General features: G+C 53.7%; 1 protein-coding gene across 4 annotated transcripts in view; it reads left to right on the plus strand.

Annotated features, from left to right (window-relative positions):
- Window positions 1–22,595, plus strand: part of ARRB1 (arrestin beta 1) — a 179,690-nt gene that overhangs the window by 52,464 nt on the left and 104,631 nt on the right. For 3 of the 4 annotated variants that reach the window (XM_073333877.1, XM_073333850.1, XM_073333860.1), the window contains exon 2: window positions 5,114–5,143. The exons of the other annotated variant lie outside the window; for it this stretch is intronic. In XM_073333877.1, the coding sequence (XP_073189978.1) occupies window positions 5,114–5,143 (30 nt within the window). The remainder of the gene's footprint in view (window positions 1–5,113; window positions 5,144–22,595) is intronic. 4 annotated transcript variants of the gene reach the window in all.

Below are 22,595 nucleotides of genomic sequence, written 5' to 3' on the forward strand. Positions count from 1 at the left end.
AACTGAGTTCCATGTCTGCACATAGAAGAGTATAGCACAAGTTTCTGACAACCTGCTTTTCAGACTTTCTGGGCGGGCCCAGCTCCCACTGACTTCCATGGGACTTGTGCGTGCGCCGAGATTCTGAAAATCAGACCCCAAGCGGCTCTCTTCGGCTGCATCTTCCCGAGGGAAACAGCGGTTTTATGAGCTCGCATTCACATCCTAGTGAACACAAGGCAGTTTGTTGTTTTCACCTGTATTCAAGCCTATGGGGAAACTGAGGCTTTAACTCACCTGCTAATTAGGCCTGGTCTATCCTACAGAGTTAGGTCGACATAAGCTGCCTTGCGTTGACCGACTATGGAAGTGTCTTCACTTCAATTTTTGACGTAAGGGCCTCCCTACGCCGATTTAGTAATGCCACCTCTCTGAGCGGCGTAGAGTCCAGGCCGATGTCATTGGGTCGATGCGCTGTCCGTGTAAACACTGTGTCGCTTACGTCGACTGTTCCTGGCTTTCAGGAGCCATCCCACAGTGCCCCACGCTGACAATACAACCGATACAAGCGTTCCGGGTGGGGATGCTCACCGCTGCCACAAGGAGCCAAGTGTCCACCCACACAAGCGATTTTATAACTGCAGTGGCTGTGTGCTGATGTACGTTAGGTCGCCGTAGTTTTGTAGTGTAGACATGGCCTTCGTGTGACAACCACTAACTGTCTGGTCTTCCCTAGACTTTTACCTTGAGTTGAGAACACACCCTTTTTCCCAGTGAAATCAAAGCCTGAGGGTGTGCCCTAGCTCCTCTGCACTCACTCCCCATGCGGACACACTTACTGTGCATTAAGTGTGCATTTGTGCACATTAGCTCAATGCACTTTGGAAGTGTATTAAGCTAAACCGCCCGAGGGCACTCACGGTGCAGCAGGAGTGTGGACATTGGAAGTTAGGGAGGAGTAGCTAGTGTGCTTTGAATGCAGACCTTGGCTCACTGCTCACTAACTTCCCCATGTAGACAAGCCCATGGTTACTGCAATAATGGAGTCTAGGGGCTCAAATCCTGATGTAACATTCTGTCCGAGGGCCTAGCCTGGCAAGGTGCACCATTAGTGGGCGTTAAGGAGGCTCGGGATTCCCCTGGAGAGGTTAGCAGTTGGTGGGGCTGGGCTCACAGCTGAGACACGTTGGCTGGGGCAACTTGTGGGATGCTTGCCCTGCTGCTACCCACCACACATTATCTCTCCACTCTGCAGGGCTCTTGCTCTGGGCACTTTTCACCAACCATCCACAGACACAAAATGTCACGAGCCTCACACTGCTCGCACCACAGCCCCTGTATTCTGTTCATGGGGGATTTTGTGCTGCGCCAGACGAGACCTAAGTACTGTTGTAATAGAAAAGAAAACTGGACAGGTGTGAGGTGCGTGTTCACTTCAAAGTAAAAAATACATAGGCCCTCGCAGCGAGCTGCTCAGGATAGATCAACGGTAATCAATACGCGCTTGTCACGGCTTTAACTCAGGGAATGGTTGGGCCAACTATCCTACAACATAGCAATGGGGGCAGCTGCAGGGGGTCCATGGTGGAGCAGTGTGTTGAAGAGGAAGTTCATATGAAAAAGGGTTTTTTTTAGTCCTGGTCTTATTGCCTGCTTCCTGGGAGGGAATTTCTGAGACAACAAAGTGTGAGCCCTCCTGTCTCAGGTGATTTCTTGTGGCTTCCGTGGAGGACTTCTCTGCTATTTTGTCCCATGTGTGTTTAATCACATTTTGCACCATTCATTCAGCACTTGATGCAAGCAAAGGCTTTCCCCACATTAGCTAGATAATGCTCCCTGTGATGACGGCACCGTTGGGAGGGGGGCTATAAAATTATCCCCATTTGACAGATGTGGGAAAGCAAGGGAGAGCAGTTCAGTGTCTGCCTCAGGTCAGAGATATGAGTCATTGTCAGAGGCTGGCTCCTGGCTCCCAGACCTTGCTTGGCCCAGCTAGTCACATTCCCCTCCTCGGTTAACCCTTTCCTCTTTATCTCACAGACCTCCCAGCATGCAGCACCCAAACAGAGCAGGCTTGTAACAGCCTTCCATGTGTTGGCTTGGGGGAGGAAATCTTATCAGAGCCTGATCTGTAACAGATTCCCATGTGCCTTCCACGTGACAAAGGTCCCTTCATCCATCTCTCTTCCCCTTGTCTCCTCACCTGGCTGCGTCTTATCCTGGCCAGTTTCCTCGCTGGAGGAGAGTGTCTCTGGGGCTTGTGAAGGGCTAGCAGGAGGCGGCCATTCCCAGGAGCCAGGTAACTCCTGGCTGTCACTGGTGCCTCTGTGCAGACAAGTCAGAAGACGTGGTGAGGCGGAGCAGGGCATTCTGGGAAAAGTGAGTTGACGTCCGGAGGAAGAATGGGAGTCTCTATCAAGCAGAGGGATACAGGCACAGGGCAGCATGTGGAAGGAGGGGTGGAGGCAGGCTATGAAGTGGGCTGTGGGTTATGAGGCTTGGGGAGTATTGCAGTAGCGGGTTATTTGTACTAAGTGCTGGCAAACTCCAAGGGAGAGAGACCTTTCCCTGAGGACCTTCCAGTCTAAATAGACAAGACAAAGGGTGTGGGGGAAACTGAGGTACAGAGAAGGGATGTGACTTGCCCAAGGTCACCCAGCAAGTTAGTGACTGTAGCAGGAATGAAACCCAGGTCTCCTGACTCCCTGGGCCCTACACACTGGACCATACTGCTCTGCAAGACCACCCACCACTTTAGTTCCTTTCAGGCCCAATAGAGCCTTTCCATTGGATGGCTCTTCAGTGTCCCATGGGAAAGACATTGAGCTCAGCCTGGTTCCCGAAGGCCAGGTGTTCCCACGGCAGCAGGCGGCCCCGGCAGGCTCAGTGCCAGGATTTGTTCCGGTTCACCAGCAGCCGAGAAACGCGAGTAAAGATGGAAAAACAACGTGAGTAATTTTTCACCCTGTCAGCTCCAATCTGAATGAGGCTGGAGACCAACCTCCCCCCGCACCCAGCGAGGGGTCCCACCAGGTCAGCACTGAGCCTGTTGGCAGGGGCCGATGCGGGGGAAGTGTGGGTTGCAGCCTGCGCCGGGCCTGCACGGTGGAGCTGGAAGGCAGAAAGCTCAGGCCTCCAGGGCTGTGGACCCAGCACCTTTTCTCCAGCCGGAAATTTATACTGGGCCTGATCAAAGCTCATTGACGTCCGTGGGTAATCATTCTGGGCTCTTAAAGGGAACAATGCTGGGTAGCTGTTTCTGGACCCATCAGCTGTTGCATGTTAATATTCCCCTGAGCTCCTCAACACCATCGTGTATTTGAAGTAAACAGACTAACCCCAGAGTCCAGGAGATTGTATCTGGCTGGGGGTGGCGCTGGGACGCCCTCTAATTTCGGAGTGTGCAATGCCTGCTCTTCGGTCGCCAACCATCATTAAGTCATTCCGTTGTTTTCTGAACAACGTCCAGGCTCTTTTGAAACGCACCGCGCGTGTGTCCGGGCGGGCGCGGGTCTCGGAACGCATCCCCAGCCTCGGTTTGCACAGCCCAAAGTCTGTGCTGCCTCCCGGATCGCCACCTCGTTGTGCCGCATCCCGTCCTTTCTCCTGCTGGCTGCCACGTCCTAAAGGAGCGAAGAGGGTGCATTTCAATGGCTGTCGTCTTCTTCCTGTGATTGTTTCCTCTTTGTCCTCGCTAGCACCGGTTCGTGCAAGAACACCCTCTCCTGGCATTTGTGTGGCCGATAGCTCCATAGATCCCTCTGCTGGCTTTTCTTTCTCGACTTCCCTTTTTCCAGTGCTTTTCCTTCCTACGTGACCACATTAATTCGAGATGCTGTTGTCAGGAAGCTTCTTGAACAGCAAGTTGCTCCTGAGCAGAAGTGTCTGCATTTTGCCTTGCTGTGTCAATGAAGCTCTGGCTGCATAATGAGCACCACGAATATCTGTGGTGGTGGGGAGATGTCCCTGGTCCTATTGAAGTCAGTGGTAAACTGCTCCCAACTTCATTCAGGGAGGTTTGCTACCCAGGCTTATATGGCCGCTGGTATCTCTGCTGAGTGCCAGGGTATGTGCAATTGTGATCCTTTCCGATGGGGACCTCTTGTACGGGACCAGGGTGAAGGCAGTCTGGCCTAACGGTCACAGCTGGGCTGGGGTAGGCGGTGAGCAGGGGTCGGAGAAATCGCTAGGGCCGGGTTCAGTAAGCAAGAGCCAGGGTCAGAGTCGGGCCAGGGCCAGAGATGGGAGATCAGAGGTAGTCCCTGGCTGGGGTTGCAGTCAGACTGGTGATCAGGAGACAAGCTGAAGTCTGCAGTCAGAGCAGGCCTGAAGTCTGTGTGATTGCCCAGATGCCTTCCTGGGGTTAACTAGTGTGTTGGGCAGTCAGAGGGCTGCAGGGTGCTGTCATTACGGGTCCTTCGAGAGGGGCTTCCTGCAGCGCCCACTCTCCTCAAGGCTCCCTGGCTGCGGCTCTGCCTTGCCCCCGGAGGTACCCTGGGGCCATCTGCTGTCCCAGGCTCTACAGATCGGGGTTCTCATCCATGGATCTTTACACCCCTCCCACTGGGAACGGGGGCCGTGCAGCTCGTTTGGTACGAGTCGCTGAACAGCCGCCCTGTCCTAGAGCAATGGCATGTGTCCGCTCCCGGAGCTGAGCTGGGAATCGAGAGGGGGAAGGCTCGGCAGCCTGTTACAAGCACTGCCCAGAGGCCTGGGACGCTCCAGGCTAACCATTAATGGGTGCCAAGGAAGAAGAAGGGACGTGTGGATCAGGCACTGGATGGAAAGCAGGGTTCAATTCCCAGCTGTGCCTCAGACTTTCTGTGGGTACCTCAGGCCAGTTCCGTGATCAATCTGTGCCTCAGTTCCCCATTTGTAAATGTGGCCGGTGTCCTTCCTTGTCTCCTGAGGGGCAGACCCAGCATAACCCAGTTGCTCAGATGTGGGGGTGTGGGGGGGCATGGATAGAACCTTTTATTCTCCTGTGATTGCTTTTATGTGTCTATGTACATTGCCTCTTGGATTCCTGACGCATTCGGAGTCCCGCGGAGTGATTGATGGGGACTTGTCTGACCTTTTGCTAATCCTTGTTTGGAGAGGTTTTGACCATGCTGTTTTCTGCCTTGCTTCTCAGTGGTAACGAGACGGCAGCCTACAAGTACAGGTACCGGCTTTTCTACCCGCGTGTCTGCATGCCTCACGGAATGCTGCATTTCGCCCCCCATTCAGTGCTGCAACCCCCCCCCCCAGCTAGTGTGGTCTACCTGAGCATACCTGGTCTATTGAGCACCTCTGCAGGTGTATTCCACCAGCACCGCTTAGGGCATTTCATGCATTTCGTGCATCTGGCGCATCTGCCTGGTCTAATCAGCGGCAAAGCTTTGAATTGCATTATAAATATTTGACTAATTGTCTGGGGTTTGTTCTGACACTGGGCGGCCTTTTTGCCAGCACGACACAGTTCTCGAGCTCGATCTCCCCTTCGTGATCCCACTGTGCACTTCATTGGTTTCCGTCTGTAAAAGGGCTTAGGCTGCAAACAGCCTGTGCAGATGGAAAAGCCCATCTGTCAAAAGGCCCCACCTTGTGCTTTCTGCCCGGCAAAGCCGTGGTGAAAGGTTCGTGTTTCTGCAAAGGGAGGGAATGGGCTACCACCGCCGGAGCAGAATAGCAGGGTGACACGCGTCTCCAGTGCTGTTACGGCAGGGACCTCATCCAACTGAATTTGACAGTAGGAGGAAGCTTGATGGGATGCTGCAAGCGTAGGCTTTTTCACTCCTGCTGAGGTCATAGTGTCCCGGCAGAGTCCCCAGTGGCTGTCTGAGGTGGCTGGTCTGGAGCAGGTCCTTTCTTAGACAGTGGGTAGCACAAACCATAGAGTGAAATGCAAAGGGAAACAGACCCTTTCAGAACTGTGACTAGGCTTGCCAGGCGTCCGGTTTTTGACCGGAACACCCTGTCGAAAAGGGAGCCTGGCAGCTCCGGTCGGCACTGCCGACTGGGCCGTTAAAAGTCCGGTTGGCGGCACACCGGGGGCCTGGGGCTAAGGCCGGCTCCCAGCCTGCCCTGACTCCACGGAGCTCCCGGAAGTGGCCACCAGGTCCTTGCATCCCCTAGGCGCATGGGCAGCCAGGGAGGCTCTGAACGCTGCCCCGGTCCCCAGTGCCAGTTCTGCAACTCCCATTGGCCGGTAACCGCGACCAATGGGAGATGCGGGGGCGGTGTCTGCAGGCATGAGGGCAGCACACAAAGCCTCACTGGCTGCCCATGTGCCTAGGGGCTGCAGGGACCTGGTGGCCGCTTTCTGGGCAACAAAATGTTGATAAATGCAAAGTAATGCACCCTGAAATACATGATCCCAACTATACATATAAAATGATGGGGTCTAAATTAGCTGTTACCACTCAAGAAAGCGATCGTGGAGTCATGGTGGATAGTTCTCTGAAAACATCCACTCAATATGCAGCGACAGTCAAAAAAGCGAACAGAATATTGGGCATCATTAAGAAAGGAATCGATAAGACAGAAAATATCATACTGCTTCTCTATCAATCCATGGTATCCTCGCGCTTTGCATGCAGATCTGGTCACCCCATATAAAAAAAGATATATTGGAATTGGAAAAGTTACAGAGAAGGGCAACAAAAATGATTAGGGGCATGGAACGGCTGCCATATGAGGAGAGATTAATAAGACTGTGACTTTTCAGCTTGGAAAAGAGACGACTAAGGGGGGTTATGATAGAAGTTTATAAAATCATGACTGGTGTGGAGAAAGTGAATAAGGAAGTGTTAGTTATTCCTTCCCATAACATAAGAACTAGGAGTCAGCAAATGACATTAACAGGCAGCAGGTGTAAAACAAACAAAAGGAAGTATTTCTTCACTCAGTGCAGTCAACCTGTGGAACTCGTTGCCAGGGGACTTTGTGAAGGCCAAAACTATAACTGGGTTAAAAAAATAATCAGATAAGTTCATGGAGGCTAGGTCCATCAATGGCTATTAGCCAGGATGGTCAGGGATGCAACCAGATGCTCTGAGTGTCCCTAGCCTCTGAGTCATGTTCTTAGAGTTCAGACCCAAGATACCTCAATGTTTTAGGGTGCCCAGCATCTGTTCTCAATGGTAGCAGATGACAGAACGAGGAGTAATGGTCTCAAGTTGCAGTGGGGGAGGTTTAGATTGGATATTAGGAAAAACTTTTTCACTAAGAGGGTGGTGAAACACTGGAATGCGTTACCTAGGGAGGTGGTAGAATCTCCTTCCTTAGAGGTTTTTAAGGTCAGGCTTGACAAAGCCCTGGCTGGGATGATTTAACTGGGAATTGGTCCTGCTTTGAGCAGGGGGTTGGACTAGATGACCTTCTGGGGTCCCTTCCAACCCTGATATTCTATGATTCTATGATTCTATGATCTAGGGGTTGGAGCCATCTGGCCATCCTTGCTTGCCATGTCACGCCCATCACTGTGATGTCTAAGTGCTTGTCGGATATATGTAAGTGACCGCAAGGTCTGGGTGGGTCTGTCTATACTACACGGAGAGCGTGCCTCCCAGCCTGGCGAGACAGACGGGTGCTAAAAAGTAGCAATCTGGACACTGGGGCAGGGGCTAGCCACCTGAGTCCACACCCAGCTACCCATTTGGTCCGAACTCAGGTGGCTTGCCCGAGCCACCACACATGCTGCAATGTCCACACAGCTCGCGCGAATCTGTCCTCCCAGACTGGGAGGCCCACTGTATGTGTCTCCCTCACTCCTGGAGGCAAGGTTACTGTTGCACTGTTTCACAGCTGTGATTTTGGGGGTGGCTACTGGGCGGGAAGGTCAAAGACAGGCTCGTCCTGCCCGAGCCAAGGGCAGTTCGTCCATGCTAGTCATGCCGGACCTGTCTATGGCATTTGATCTACTGCCAATCACCCAGTTCCCCTGCCCCCAAAGAGCTGCAGGGATGAATGGAAACGGCCTGACATAGCTCAGGTCCTTCCTCTCCAATGAAACTTCGAGGGTCGCTATGTTCCTTTGCCTCCAGCTTCCCACAGGGCTCAGGCCTCTCCTCCGTGTCGTCCAACATCTGTAGGAAGCCGCTGGGGGAGCTGGTGAAATGGCCTGGGCTGAAGTATCCTCAGTACATAGGCAGCAGCCCAGCTTGCCCAGTGCCTGGACAAAGTCAGCCCCTGGGTGGGGAGCAGCTGAATGCAAGCAAGGCTGAGGGGCGCTGCTCGTATGAGGACTGCGGACTTCCCATTGTGCAAGCTCATCCCTTTGGCTTAGCTCCCTTGTCCTTCGCACACTCCCGCACGCCCAGCAGCCTCACCACTCATCACGCTGTTACACCTCCAGCCCGGGAAGGAAGAAAGAAGGAGATTGTTGTTTTAATTTTTAAATACTTGGAGGCACCCGGCACTCCTGAGGCTCCTGTCAGGTGGAGAGGGTTATCTGGTTCTTCCCTTCCACTCCTGCGGACTGAATCCAGACACCGTGGCAGCCCCAGGGCTGGTCGAAGCAATTCTGATATTTCTCCCTGTCATTTGCACGAGCCCTTTGGCAAGGGCTTTGGGACCCACTCGGACGTCAAGGGCTGCACAGATGCAAGTCCGTCATCGTTGCCAGTCCAGCGCTGAACGATGCAACGCAATGGAGCTTCTGCTGCTTCCCACGGGAGGCCGTTTGACAGCCTGATGGATTGCATCTGAAAGGGAGCCTTCCCAAAACTCTGCTCACATTTTTTCTTTGCTTTATTAAACAACAACACTATCCATCTTCAGAGCATGTCACCAGCCTGTACAGGGACTCCTCACTTAATGTCGTCCCGGTTAACATTGTTTCGTTGCTACGTTGCTGATCAATTCGGGACCATGCTCGTTTAAAGAGGCGCAATGCTCCCTTCTAAGGTGGTTCGGCAGCCACCTGCTTTGTCCCCTGCTTGCAGGAAGAGCAGCCCGGTGCACCGAGCGGGTGGGGGCTTGGAACCAGGGTGGGCCGGCAGCCCCCCGATCCGCTCCCCTAAGTTCCCTTGCAGCAGCTGCCCAGCAGGCTACCAATGGCCCGCGGTTCAGCTGTCCCTCCCCCACAGTCCTGTGCTGCTCCTGCCCTCTGCCTTGGAGCTGCTCCTGGGATCCTCCTGCTTGCTGTGCAGGGGGAGAGGGGAAGAGGGGAGCTAATGTCAGGGTGTCCCCCTCCCCACTTACCCCTTCTCCATATAGAGCAGGGTGAAGACAGAAAAGGGCTCAGGACGGAGAAAGGGAGAGACCGCAGCTGCTGTCTCAACTTCCTGATCTTTTAAAAGGCAATGTACTTAGGGTGGTGTCAGCATACTTAAAGGGGCAATCCGCATCTCTCTTTCTCTTCTCTCCCACACACAGGGTGTGTGTCTCTGTCTCTCTCTGCCATGCTGTCTCCCCTCCCTCCATTCGTGCTGCCTTGTACAGTGTGAGGCTCCATTAACAACGAGTTAACCCTTGAGGGCTAGTTCATCATTTAGCAGCAAGGCATTCCCTGGGAAATATCCCACTGACTCCACCACCTCAACCAAGCTTCACCATCATCATTGCTGTGTACCAGTATTAAATTGTTTGTTTAAAACTTATACTCTGTGTGTGTGTGTGTGTGTATATATATATATATAATATAGTTTTTTGTCCGGTGAAAAAATTTTCCTAACCCACCCCCGCATTTAGATTAATTCTTATGGGGAAATTGGATTCGCTTAACATCGTTTCACTTAAAATCGCATTTTTCAAGAACATAACTACAACATTAAGCGAGGAGTTACGGTACGTGTTAATGCTTCACACCCCTGTGGATGAAGGATGTCCTGTAAGAAATCCATCACCACCCAGGGGCTTTGCAGTGAGGTGAAACAAGCATGGCTCTTTGGCACGTCATGGTGACAGCAAAGAACCAAACCCTTAGGTCACCAGTTGCTACAACTTGAGCTGAAGGAGAATCTGACCATTAGCGGTTAGCGATCGAGGGCCTGAGAGACACCCATGCACTAGAGAGGGGGCCATTGCTCATACACACTAACCAGGTGTGACGAGGTGGGGTTTTCCCCCTTGTTATGTTGCATGTGAGCCTTACTGTCCTGTATTAATACTGCGTGTACCTCAGTTTCCCTGTGTACTGCACCAATGCCTAGGTGGTGGGAATTGGGTGTGTGACTTTTCCTGAGGCGCTCAGGGGAGGTGAGGCTGCCCAGCTGCCTGCACATAAGCTATGGCCAATGCCAGTGGAGCCAGGGCAAAAAGCCTACCGTGGCTTCGGCCTTCCTGAGTCTGACCTCAGAGCATTCAGCATCCCCATTCACCGTGCGCTTCCCACAGCAAGTCCACCTGAGTCCTGACTGGCTTCTTGTAGAGCAGTTCCAGAGCATCGGCCCGGTGACACCAGGACATTACAGTATTATCCACATGGAGAAACTGAGGCACAGAGCAGTTACGTGCCTTGCCTGAGGTCACAAAGGCGAGTCCCTGTTAGAGCTGAGATTAGAATTCAAGTGCTCCTGCTTCCTTGTTCGGGGACTGGAGCACAGATCCCCAGCTGCATTCAGCGTGTGGACCCAATCGAGGACAGAGAGACTGGTATCCATCAGATCTCTGGATTCGTATGGGCTTGAGGAATAAAATCTCCAAGCAAGTCTTCACCAAGAGAAGAGACATAGTTTTAGGGCCCAGTGGTTTGTGGGTAGCTCCAGCCATTGCTCATTGCAAGCTGGCTGCAAACCACCAAGGGCAAGCTTTTGCTCAGCATCTTGGCAGCATGATCCAGTGGTTTCATGGATTACCAGAAGGTTGAGCATGCACCTTTAAGGACACCCACCCCGCTCCGAACGCTCAGAGGTATGGATTGTGGCTTGTGGCGAGATGGGCAAAAACAATAACAAGGGAGAGAATATCGCTGAGCGCTTATTTCTTTCTTCAAGGAAATCGTTCATTAACAAAAGCTATTCCCCAAGCACCAGCCCAGCAAGAGCCATGAAACCACTTACGGGGCATCCAGGCAGCCCGCTTCATTGTGCTTTCAATTTGTTTCCCTCCGTCTTTCGCCCACGCTCTCGTCCTTGTCCTCCGTGGCTCAGCGTTTTCCCCGGCAGAGGCTGCTTGCCCGGGGACCCACGCGGGAGGAGTTGGTGGCCTTCGGTTCGGTCCCACACCACAGACACCTGCCGCAGCAGCACGGCCGGTGACTGGACACGGCTCTGTTAGAGGAATGGGGTGGAGCAGGCGGTGTACTGGAGTGAATCGGGTTCAGTGTCATGTCTGCTAAGTGCATTTACGACCACAAGCTCTGCGTTAAACTGACTGCTTGTTCAGGCCTGGCAGAAGGGATCTATATGATCATCTAGTCTGACCTCCTGAGTAGCTCAGGCCAGAGGATTTAGTCCATTGACTCCTGCAGTGAACTAAATACATAGTGGCTGAACCAGAGTGTAGCTTTTAGAGAGACGTCCAGTTTTGATTGTAAGGCCTGATTTTCAGTGGGTGCTCGGCAGATCCTAAAGGCACGCCCCCTTGTAAGATGTCTCAAGTTGAGCACCCAAAATTTGAGGCACCTAAAGCCAGGCCAGGCCTTCACCGCTCTGTGCCTCCATTTCCCCAACTGTCAAACAGGGTGATAATGCAACCTCACCTTGCAGGGGAAGGGGAGGGGTCGGTGACAATCAGTTCATTACTGATCATGGGGCACTTAGATCCAGTGGTAACGAGGGCCGTGTAAGTGTCTAGCTCCCCGTCTCTTAACTGTGTCCATCTGTACGCGCAGTAGAAAGGTCACGCGCCAAAGGCACTGTGCATGCCAGCTCGTTCAGAGCTAGCGTGGGCATGTCTCTTTGAGCTGGGAATTCTCCCTCCAGCTCCAAAAGTAGGCAGACCCTTAGACTGGGAAAAGACCTGTTTAGGCATTTGTCACGTGTCCGTTTCCAGCCCAAATGGAAGTGCTCCATTCCCGAAGGCAACGCTGATGTCCCCAGAATGGCTATGTGCTGTCAGCTGCAGTCACAGGGAAAACATCTCAAAATGCTCGCCTCCGGGAGGCAGAGGGGAAACTCAGCAGCTGGTTTTCTGACACTGATCAATAGCGACAGTCCTGGCAAACTTGTTGTCCAGGAAATTCCACTTGGTTCTCAAAGAACTTTCTGATGACAAATAAACACCCTTGGAATGGTCTAACTTTCCCGCGCCCTGGAGCAATGACAGGAATTCAGATGGAAGGGGGCCGTTTATTCTCTTTCCAATAACAGCGTGAAACGTCGTTTTTTCCTCTCGCACTGAAATATTGGTTTGTAATCCAGACAGTATAAACAGGCATAAATCAGTCACTTCAGTAAATACAAACTGTTCATCAAATCCGTCAGTATCAAGAGCAGCTTATGTCATGGTTCGTGCTTTCATTCGTGCTGGAAGTTCTTATGGGACTTTAACAACCAGATACATTCAGCCTGACAGCCCTTGTTATTGGTATCATGGTAGCACACTGAACCCGTGACCAAACTCAGGGCCCTGTTGTGCTAGGGGCTGTAAAAAGAGACAGTCTGTGGCTGCAAAGAGCTTACACTCAATAATGAGGCAGATGAAGGGAGGGGAAACTGAGGCACGGTGATTTGCTCACAGTCATACGGCTCGCTCCTTGATTAACGAGGTCGTTGATCACTTGGTGATTGCCTGTTCTGTTCATTCCCTCTGAGGCACCTGGCGTTGGCCTCTGTCGGAAGACAGGATACTGGGATGGATGGACCATTGGTCTGACCCAGCGTGGCCATTCGTATGTTTTGATACAGTGGGTCAGCAGCAGAGCTAGAAAGGAAACGCTGCTCTCCTGATTCCCTCTCCAATACTGTCTCCACAGGACCACACTGCCTCTCACTGCCTTTGGGCCTGCAGCCAGGGGGAGGGCTGCCCCTTCTCCAGCTTCCCAGCAATACCACTTCTTCCATGGAAGAACTTGGACAGCTCTCCCCTCCGGCTGGTTCCCTTCCAGGGAGTGGCTTCATTTGCTCTGTTGACACCATATGATCAAGGTGTGAGAGGCAGGGACTGCTGGCCTGGGTCGCCTGAGATGGGGCAGGGTTACAAGAGGTGAATTGTTCCTGTGATGTCCACTCACTCCAGTGGATGCTGTCCTCGCATCTGGAGCCCATGGGTCTTGTAGAAACAAGGCATGGGTTGTGGGTGGCTGTTAGCGGGCGTGGGCCATTCCCTCTCTTGGTCTGGCCTGGCAGGCACCCTGTGGAGCAAACTGCACTAAACCCACCTTCCTAGAAATGCCACGAGCCGTCCCAGAGGCCCTGGCAAGAGCCGAGTCACAAGGGTGGGTCTGGCTCTGGATTTGGAGCCAGCCCTCCCAAAGGAGCCAGGGGCGCTTTATCGCAGGACTTCTGTTGGACCCATTTCCAGATCAGCTAGTGTTGGGATCAGAGGCAGGGAAATCCAGCTCCTGGTTCCCATGCTCACGTACAGCGCTGTGCACAGAATGGAGTGGGAAGCCAGGGCCATTGCGGGTTTGGGAAGCAGGACTTAAAGTAAGTGGAAGCTGTGGGTGGCCCTGCCCTTCTCTTTGGGTTGGCAAAGCAGCAGGCCCCTCCTCCTTGGGTGGGGTGGCGAGACCTCCCCCAGCTGTTTCTATCGGCTTTATGGCCTCCTCTGCCCCATGATCAGTGTGGAGAGATCAGAACCTGCTGCTGCTGCCAGGGGCTCCAGAAGCAGCAGACCTAGAGTTTGGTGAGAAGGGATGGGCCAGTGAAATTGTGTCTCCTGGTTCTGCAGTGCCACATTGGTCCAGGAGACCCCAGAACACGGCTGGTTCAGATCCAGGCTCCATCCCATTCCAAGCACCACATCCGATTGGGTGACGGGGAGGGGGTCCCAGTTTGGGACGGTCTATAGCTTTAAGGGAACAGGGAGCAGGCGCATGATTGCTAAGCAACCCTTTCCCCCCCCCTGCACGATGCAGATCTGGAAGAGCCCAGAGTTTGCTTGTCAGCAGCTTGAGATAATGGCGAGTGGTGCTGACTGTTCCGAATCAGACTGGGTTAAGAAACAGCCTTTCAGCCTGGGAAAAGCTCAAAGGGAAGAGATCTGGCTTGCTTTACCCCTGTACTGTTAAGGGAGATGTATTGCAAAAACACATCGCAACGTGTAAACCACCCGTGGGGGAGTTGCTTTCAGGGGTAGAACAGCAGTAAGGCACAGGTCAGGCTTTGCCGGGGGAAGAGTGGTGTCTGAACGGAGCAGAGAGCGAAGCCCGTCAGAGAGAAGAACACGGTGATTAAAAGCCAAGGAGGAATTGCTGTATTGGCAGAACCTAGAGGGAGCCGTTGTGTGGGGTTAGAGCTGTTTGAGCCAGTTTCTGCCTCGTGAAGCGAACATCCTGCCCTGAGATCCTGTATGTTTCCCTATGCAGGGACGGGCATGGGAATAAAAAATTGGCCACTTTTGGAGGGGCACGTTCTGTGCCCCACGGCCAGAGGAGCTGGTTCTCCTTCCCCGCCGCGGCCAGAGGACAACAGAGGTGATGATGGCTCCTGATGGGACAGGCGGACGTAGGAGCAAGCTATGGCGGCTCTACGGCTGCTGGGGACTCCCCCATCTTGGAAAGACCACAGTCTTCACTGGGATTTAGGTTTCACAGGGGGCGAACTTCACCCCAGTGCAGTGTGAAGTCCCCTGGCCTCTGCAGCACTGATCTGCCTGCTGGCCCCTTGCTCTCCGCCTGTGGCTGAGGTTTCCTGGCTAGCCTAAGCCACCCCTGCACAGTGTGTAGCCGCAGCTCAGTTGCTGTTGTGGAGCAGCCCACCAGGGCCTTGCCACAGGAGATCCTGGCTTTGCAGCCTCTGCAGTCAGCTTGGGCTTGCTCAGGGGCTGAGCGGGGCTCCTGGAAATATCCTGTGGATCCTATCGCTCGGGGCATCCCAAAGACAGTCAAATCGGAGGCCCTCCTGGCCAAGCCGGCCTTGGAATGCCGAGAGACCCGTCAGAACGCCCAGAGACCATCATGCGGGCATGACATCACGACTACGCGCTATCTCCGGCTATCCATGTGGCTCTGAATCCCTTCACCGGCGCCAGATCCAAGCTCAGATCAAAGCCAGACTCATGCCTCCCCCAGTTCACCTTATTCTGACTCCCTCAGCACCAGGGGATGGGCTTGGGGCACACGCTGGGCTTTCTCTTCTGCATCCTGCTTACCCTGAGAAACCACCTGGAGCCCTTCCACAGCGGCTGAGCCACGGAGCAATTCCCAGCTAGTTCCCCCTGCTCCCTCCCTCTCCCCAGCTGCTGGAATCCTTCCATGGGCTTTGACCACGAGGGGCCAGGCTGGTAACACTCTTGCAGTGCCTGCCATGTGGATGTGTCCGTCAGGAAGGTGCGAGATGCAGGCATGCTGGGGAGAAACTGCTGACAGCGGCTCCGTTTTCCCGAGGGTCAGTTTCCTCTGGCTCCAGAAGCTCCTGTTACGATGTCTTGCTCTAATGACGGGCCCCAGGGATTATAATGACCGGCTGCTTAGGCTGTGCATACACCAGAAATGCTGGGGCACCATAATGTAGACACTTACTCCAGCGTGGAGGGGTTCTTCCATCGCTGGTCTAGATCCACTACCTCTCCGAGAGGCAGTGGCTAGGGTGACGGGGGAGTTCTGCCCTGGCTTGAGAAGGTGGCGCACCCTTAGCCTGGCAAGCCAGCGTGCAGTCGCGGGCCATGTTTTCCGTGGTGGCCTGCTTCGGGGGCTTGATTCCTCCTTGCCCAAAGTGCTGTCGTTACGTTCAGCTGCCCCTAGGAGACCTCGCTGTCCCAGCCGCCCCGCTGCTAACCTTGCTCCACGGAGCCCAGAAGCTGGGAAGGCAGCTCTGATGGCCTCTAACGAGGAAATAGTGGAACTCTTTACAGCTGCTGTCTGCCAGCAGTAAAGAGCAACATCTGTGCTAATGCACATAGCTTGGCTGCCAAGCAGCATTTCCAGAATGCCGTTGGCCGTTCCAGGCAATGCATCGGAAGATTTCAGCAGTGAACATACTGCAGCGAGAGCCAAGCCAGCCTTGGGCTGCTCCCACTGGCAAGAGCCCTTAGGTTTTGCGATGAGGCCTTCCCTTGCGTTGACAATCAGCTAGTAGAAAAGGCATTAGGTGACTCTGCAGGAGTATGGGGGGTTGGAGAGCGTTGCAGTGATTAGATGGGCTACCCTCTGAGGTGCTGAAGAGACAGTTGACCTGGTGCAGGTGAAAGGGGCCAGCTGGAGAGACCTGGAGAATGAACTCCTGTGTTTATCCCCAGGACGGGCACAGCGTGGGTACAGCCTGGCAAGCTTTCCCCGCGGGATGGGAACTATCAGGGCAAACTTCTCCTGCACCCCACTGCAGGCCTCTCCAGTGGGGAAGGGCTTCCAGAGACAAGGCTGTGCCGTGCCGTGACACCCCCAACCTAGAGCCTGATTAAACCACACGCGGTCATGAGTCATTCCTGTGCTAGGCTCCAGCCAATCTGCAAACCAGGAGCTGGTCTGGTGACCCTCAGGCCTGATATATAAGTCCCATGGGAAGAACAGCAGCTCAGTCTGCCCAATGTCACTTCGTGGCTTGGGACTCTCCCCTGCCTAGAGTGGTGAGAGACCCCACAGGCCTCAGCCTGCTCCTGCCTAGCTCCCAGCCCTGCTCTTGCTTCGTTCCCCACCCGCGATTGACTCCTGACTCCAGCTTTGACTTCTGGCTCCGGTTCCTGGCCTGGCTGCCTCTGCTCCAACCATTAGGCCCAACTACCACTGCTCCAACACTAGGCCTGTCCCTCCAAGTCTTGGCTTCCGACAAAGGGAGTCTAAATCTCCACGGGCAGCCCAGTTCTGACCCCCTCAGCGGAGCCAGCTAGCTGTGATGGGGTTAGCCATAGACTAGAACTGATTGGCAATTTTTTGATGCACGGTCTTTTGCCAGAAACGCCGACTCATCAGAACTGAACCCCTTCACGAAACAGCGTCGGCTGAAGGACACTCCTGACGCGAAACTTTTTTTTTTTTTGTAAACAAAAAGTTTGGCGATTGTTGAACTGGACAGGTTCTGGTTTTTGAGACGAAATGACTTTTTGCTTAGAAATGTTGGTAAATATTCACTAGCACAAGATTGAAATCGAAAGAAAACATTTGGAAAGGATCAAAATCAAATGGTGGGAGTGACCCAAACTGAATTTGGTGGGGAGGGGTTTTGGTTCACGGACATTTTTGAGATATGTGTTTTTTGTCCTGATTCAAAATGGGAGAAAAGTTGCAAATGTCAAAAATTCTCAGGGAGCGAGAAAAGCTTTTCCCTCTCAGCCACCGTACAAACCTGCCCACCGAGAGCGGGACTCAGCCCAGGCCACCAAACAGCCATTGGATGATACAAATTCAGATTAGTGGCGTAGCAACAGCAAATGCCGTTTGTCGGTTCCTGGAGCTATGCAGTCTCTCTCTCAGGAGACAGCCATCCACAACTGTGGGCTCATCTTCCTTCCCTTGACACCAATATCTTTTCCACTAATGTCGATGGGGTCAGCCTAGATTTACGCTGGGCTTGTCTAGGTGCAGAGTCACCCCGGTTTCAGTTAAGACGTCTTCATTAGAAAGTTGCCCTGGTTTAACTAAACCAGTTTAAAATCACATTTTAAGAGAAACTGGTGGGAAAGTCTGTGTGGACATTTATTTCTGTTTCGATCAGGCTTATTTCAATGTAGTGTGAGTTACAGGCGGTGAGTTTTATTTTTCCCTGTGGGTGCTCCCTGCTGTTCCCCCCAAGGTCCTGCCCCCACTCCGCCCCTTCCCCTGAGGCTCTGGTCCTGCTCCTTCTCTTCCCACCTCTGCTCCACCCCCTCCCCTGAGGCTGCCTGCCCTCTCACTGCTCTCAGCCCTCCCAAGTGCCTCCTGCCTGCCACCAAACAGCTGATCGGAGGCCCCGCGCCAAATAGCCGATCAGCGACCCCATGCTGAACAGCTATTGTTGGTGGGTGCTGAGCACCCAGACTTTCCCCCCATGGGTGCTTGAGTCCCGGAGCACCCATGGAGTCAGCGACCGTGATGTGAGTCGATTACCTAAGCTAAACCAAAATAAGCCACTCTTCACCCAAAAGAGAGTGCACACTGGGTTTTCCACCAGTTCAGTTAAGCCAGTGAACGCTTCTTGCATGTAGAGAAAGCCTAAGTGAGAGGAGAATCTGGCTGTCCCCCACCCCGAACAATCATTAAACTGTTACAGACTTGAGAGCAGTTTTGATTTAAGTAAAAAAATAAAACCCAGCCACCGCCAGACAAACAGCTGCTTTGCAAAGGGGTTTTGCATGTTGTTTACACAAGCATATAAATGATCCCGCTTCAGGAAGCCCGTGCGTCACTGGAGAAGCTGCTCGCAGCTGGGGACTCTGTGGTTTGGACGGTGCAGGACGGCACTGACTTACTGCGGCCATTGTTCTTTAATTAAAACGCCGCAGTCTGACTTCAGCTGAGGCACAAGGCTTTCCACCACAGTTCTGGGCTGTGCGTGCCAGAGAGGAAGGGAGAACAATGGATCCAAAGAATGACCCACGTCCAGATGAACTGACCCCCGGAGTAGTCTTCTCCCTATTTTTTCCATTAATTTTCTTCTTTTAAAAAGCAATGACCCACGGCCTCATGCGGAGAGGCATGGTGCCAGGCACCAGTGTGGATCAAACCCAGGGCCTTCAGCACTGTTCCTGGCACGGAGTTGAGCGACAGCTCTGGTAGATGTAAGAAGCAGGTTGTTATAATCACTGAGGCCAGCCACAAGGGGGTGATATGATCCCATATACTAAGCTGTTATAAGATGACTCGTCTTCTGACCACCATCACATGTCCATGGAAGCCCCCAAGGACAGGGAAAGATATGTGAGACAGTCCACGCGGCGCACGTTGCAGGAAACAAGCAACACTCTCCCCCTGGGGGAGGAAACGGGCAACATGGAAGGGGGCAGGGGGCCAAGACTCTACAGGGACTGATGGCCCCCAAATCTGTGGCTCATGGGTCATCCTCACATGGAGGCAGCTACTCTCCATTGCTTCCAGTGTCAATCACTCTACTGCTGGTCGGAGTGTCCGTGCTATCTGTCGGTCTTTTGGGGTTTATACGGCCACCCATCACCATAGCATCTGGGCGCCTTGCACGAAAACTCAGTAGCAATAGCAGAGTCCCTAGTGAACTTCATGGAGTCTCTGGTGCTTTTCCCTTTTCAAGGTTCAGACTCTGCCTGGGTAGGGTTTGGGGCGGGGGTTCATTGGGGAGGGAGTTTGGTAGGGGGTTGGGAGTAGAAGGGGTGTTTGTATTGTGAGTCACTTTTGGCAGAAAGGAAGGGTCTGCAGCATTTCCCAAAGACGGTCAGACTCAGTCTCATCGCCTGTGGAAGTTCGGTCCACAGCCAGATCCCCTCGGCCGAGAGTGCTTTGAACCCAGCTCTCATCTGTTCCATCCTGGCCTGAGATTTGCTCCTCACCGGGCCTGTGTGTCAGTTTCTTTCCGGTGGATGAATGCACACAGGGTTTAATGAGTTGCAGGACTGTGCAGCCGGCCCTGTCATCGGGGGGGCGGGGGGTGGCTATGGCAGGCAGAACGGCTCTGTCCCCTCTGAACAGCCACGCCTGCGCCAGATGCAGATGCGAGAGTGGACAGCTTTCCTTCCACCGCTGCTTCCAAGAAGGGAGCATGCCAGCCAGCTGCCTTTCCTCTGTCCACACGTGCCCTAGCCCCAGTGCCGAGCGAGCACTGTGCGTCTGCTCCTAGCGAAGCAGAGAGGCTCCAAACTCCAGTGTGTTGATGGACAAAATCTATCCGGGCCCTAGGGCTCCATGTGAAAGCACTGGAAGGTGAGGAATACACACTGCAGCTTGAAGTGTGGACAAAGGGGATAACCTTGCCTGGCCTCACGGCACCGTTTAAGGCCAGGTCCTGGTCTCGTCAGGATCATTCAGTCTGACCCCCTGCATAGCCCAGGCCATGGAGTGTCACCCAGCAATCCGGGCAGTGAGCATCATCATTTGTGGTTGAAGAAGCGGGTGGGGAAGGCAGGAAAAACGAGACACAGATTTTAAGAGAATAGCCCCAGTTCTGTCTGTGGCGGAACTCAATTCTCAGGAGTCCTTGCTCTGTGCTTTAACCAGCAAGCCCGTCTCTTGGGCCTTGCCTCCTTGCCAGGGGCGGCTCTACCAATTTTGCCACCCCAAGCAGTCGCCGCCAAATTGCCCCCACCGCATCAGCGTCAGAGCTGCCACCGAATTGCCGCAGGGGGACACGGACTGCCGCCCCATTCTGGACGCGGCCCCAAGCACCTGCTTGGAAAGCTGGTGCCTGGAGCCAGCCCTGCTTATTGCATTTCTAACTTAAGACTCCGTTTGTTGGCAGAGTTTTTTAAACTGGGGTAATGTTCTCTAGAACACTAAACAAAAGGCTCCAAGGAGCTCTCCGATTCAATTGAGAACAGGGGGGCGGGGAAGGAACCCCAACAAACTAAGCCAGTGCTAAATCAACAAAGCATTCCCGGCTATTTACTCAGCTTTCCATTCCATCTCCCTGCAAAGGCAGACTGACGTGAATCCAGTCTCGGCAGCCAGGGGATGCTGAGCTGCTCGACCACAATTTACAGGGTGGAATGACTCCGTCTGGAACAGACTTGTTTATCAGCAGTCCAGCGTAGAAATCTAAATTGGACTTTGCTGACACTCACCACGACCTGTGGATTGGGAGCGTTCTGTATTTCTGCCACTCCTAGAAACATAGAATCATAGAAGATTAGGGTTGGAAGAGACCTCAGGAGGTCATCTAGTCCAACCCCCTGCTAAAAGCAGGACCAACACCTCAAGCTTAGCAGGGTACTATATTTTGGGACGGTTCTTTGGGGAAAGAGAAACAGCAGAGCAAACCAACCCATCCGTTCTCCTGTCCGTCATTTCATTACCTCTGAGATGGCTCATTCTGTGCAGATGTTTGTCCCGGCTGGACATTTCAAAGCAATTTGGGGCCTTGAGACGGATAGACCCCAAGTCTATTGACTCCTACGGTAGAGTCCTCTCCACCAGGCAGCCCTGCCCTGCTGAGTCCCTGAGCAATAACAGGGATCTGGTCTGGGAGAAGAGGAATGTAACCTATCAGCTCCGTGCAGCAAAGAATGGGCAGGGGAGGGAGTGATGTGCAACCTGTGTGGAGGATCGGAGCCCCTAGAGATGCACAGGTCTATTGGGCCATCCAGTCCCAGCTAATGCAACATCGTTCCTTACGGACCGTTCCTTGGCGGCTTTGATGGGCTCTGTCATGGCTCCGCCAGACTCTTCTCTGTGCCTCGCAAGCTGGAAGAGGCCATTCCGCAGCAGCCGGAGCTGGGTGCCCTGCAGAGCTGAATTAAGAAGGTCCCACGAATGGCAGCACGAGCTGAGAACAGGGCTCAGGCCTACAGCGGTGCTGAAGGCCGGCGTGGCTTTGCAATCATAAGTGCCAACTTCCACTCTTCCCGGTGGGTGCTTGACCCCACCCCCACCCTGGCCTGGCCCCTGCACCGCCCTTCCCCCTGCCCCTTCCTCGCCTCGCCTCTTCTCCGCCTCCTCCCCTGAGTGTGCTGCGTCCCCACTCCTCCCCCTCCCTCCTGGAAAGTCCTAAGCGCCACCAAACAGCTGTTTGGTGGCGGGAAGCGCTGGGAGGTAAACAGAGGAGCGGGGACGCTGCGTGCTCAGGGTGGGGGAGGAGGTGGGGCAGGGGGGTGGGGAGCTTGGTTCCCGGTGGGTGCACAGCACCCACTAATTTTTCCCGGTGGGTGCTCCAGCCCCGGAGCACCCACGGAGTCGGTGCCTATGTTTGCAATCGCTGTCTAGCATCCTGTGTTCGGCCAGTGCGGCTAACGCTTCGGACCACACACCGTGCAATGCATTACTAAAGGCTGTGGCTGGGTCTATTAATCATGTGATGAATATTAATAGACTGTTTATTGGTGGGGCCTTAATTTAAGCTCTGGTTTCACACACACCCCTCCCTTCGGGCTGCTTGGGGAGTGCTTATCAGGCAGATTTGGGTCTGGCTGAAGCTGACTCATTATCGCATTGTAAACAACTTATCCGGCTTGAGAGGAGAAATCAGAGCCCCTTCTGGGCATCTCACTTAACCAAATCTCTGCTAGCCCAGGCAGGGCTGACAAGAGGGGAGGAGAAAGGGCCCTGAGCTCCTGGGGGGCCCCCAAAACGTGGGTAACTGGGATGAAATGGGAGGGGATGGGGCCCCAGAAAACAGCATGTACATTTCGTTTGACGGGCCAGGTTGTAGGGGCCTCAGGCACTGGGGCACACAGTGGTTTAGTCTCCTGAAGTCTGTAATACTTTGGTCTCATTTCAGTCGTTGGGCCTGGTGTGTGTGTGTGTGTGTGGGGGTGATCTCGGGGATCCAACCTTCCTGAGCTGCAGGTTAGAGAGAATTCTAAACTCTGAAGACATCTACACGCCCACCACAAGGCCTGCATGGTGTCCTCTTACTCTGCCTTTGCACCTGTTGAGTCATTGCTCCGCAGGATCTCACAACGCTGTCTATGGGTGTGTGAGTTGAGACTCTCAATCCCTCTCCAACAGGCAGGACTCCACCTGAGCGGCCTGGCTGGGCTGTGCATTTTCTCTC

Source organism: Lepidochelys kempii, chromosome 1, assembly GCF_965140265.1.
Source record: "Lepidochelys kempii isolate rLepKem1 chromosome 1, rLepKem1.hap2, whole genome shotgun sequence".
In the NCBI taxonomy this organism is placed as follows: Eukaryota; Metazoa; Chordata; order Testudines; family Cheloniidae; genus Lepidochelys; species Lepidochelys kempii.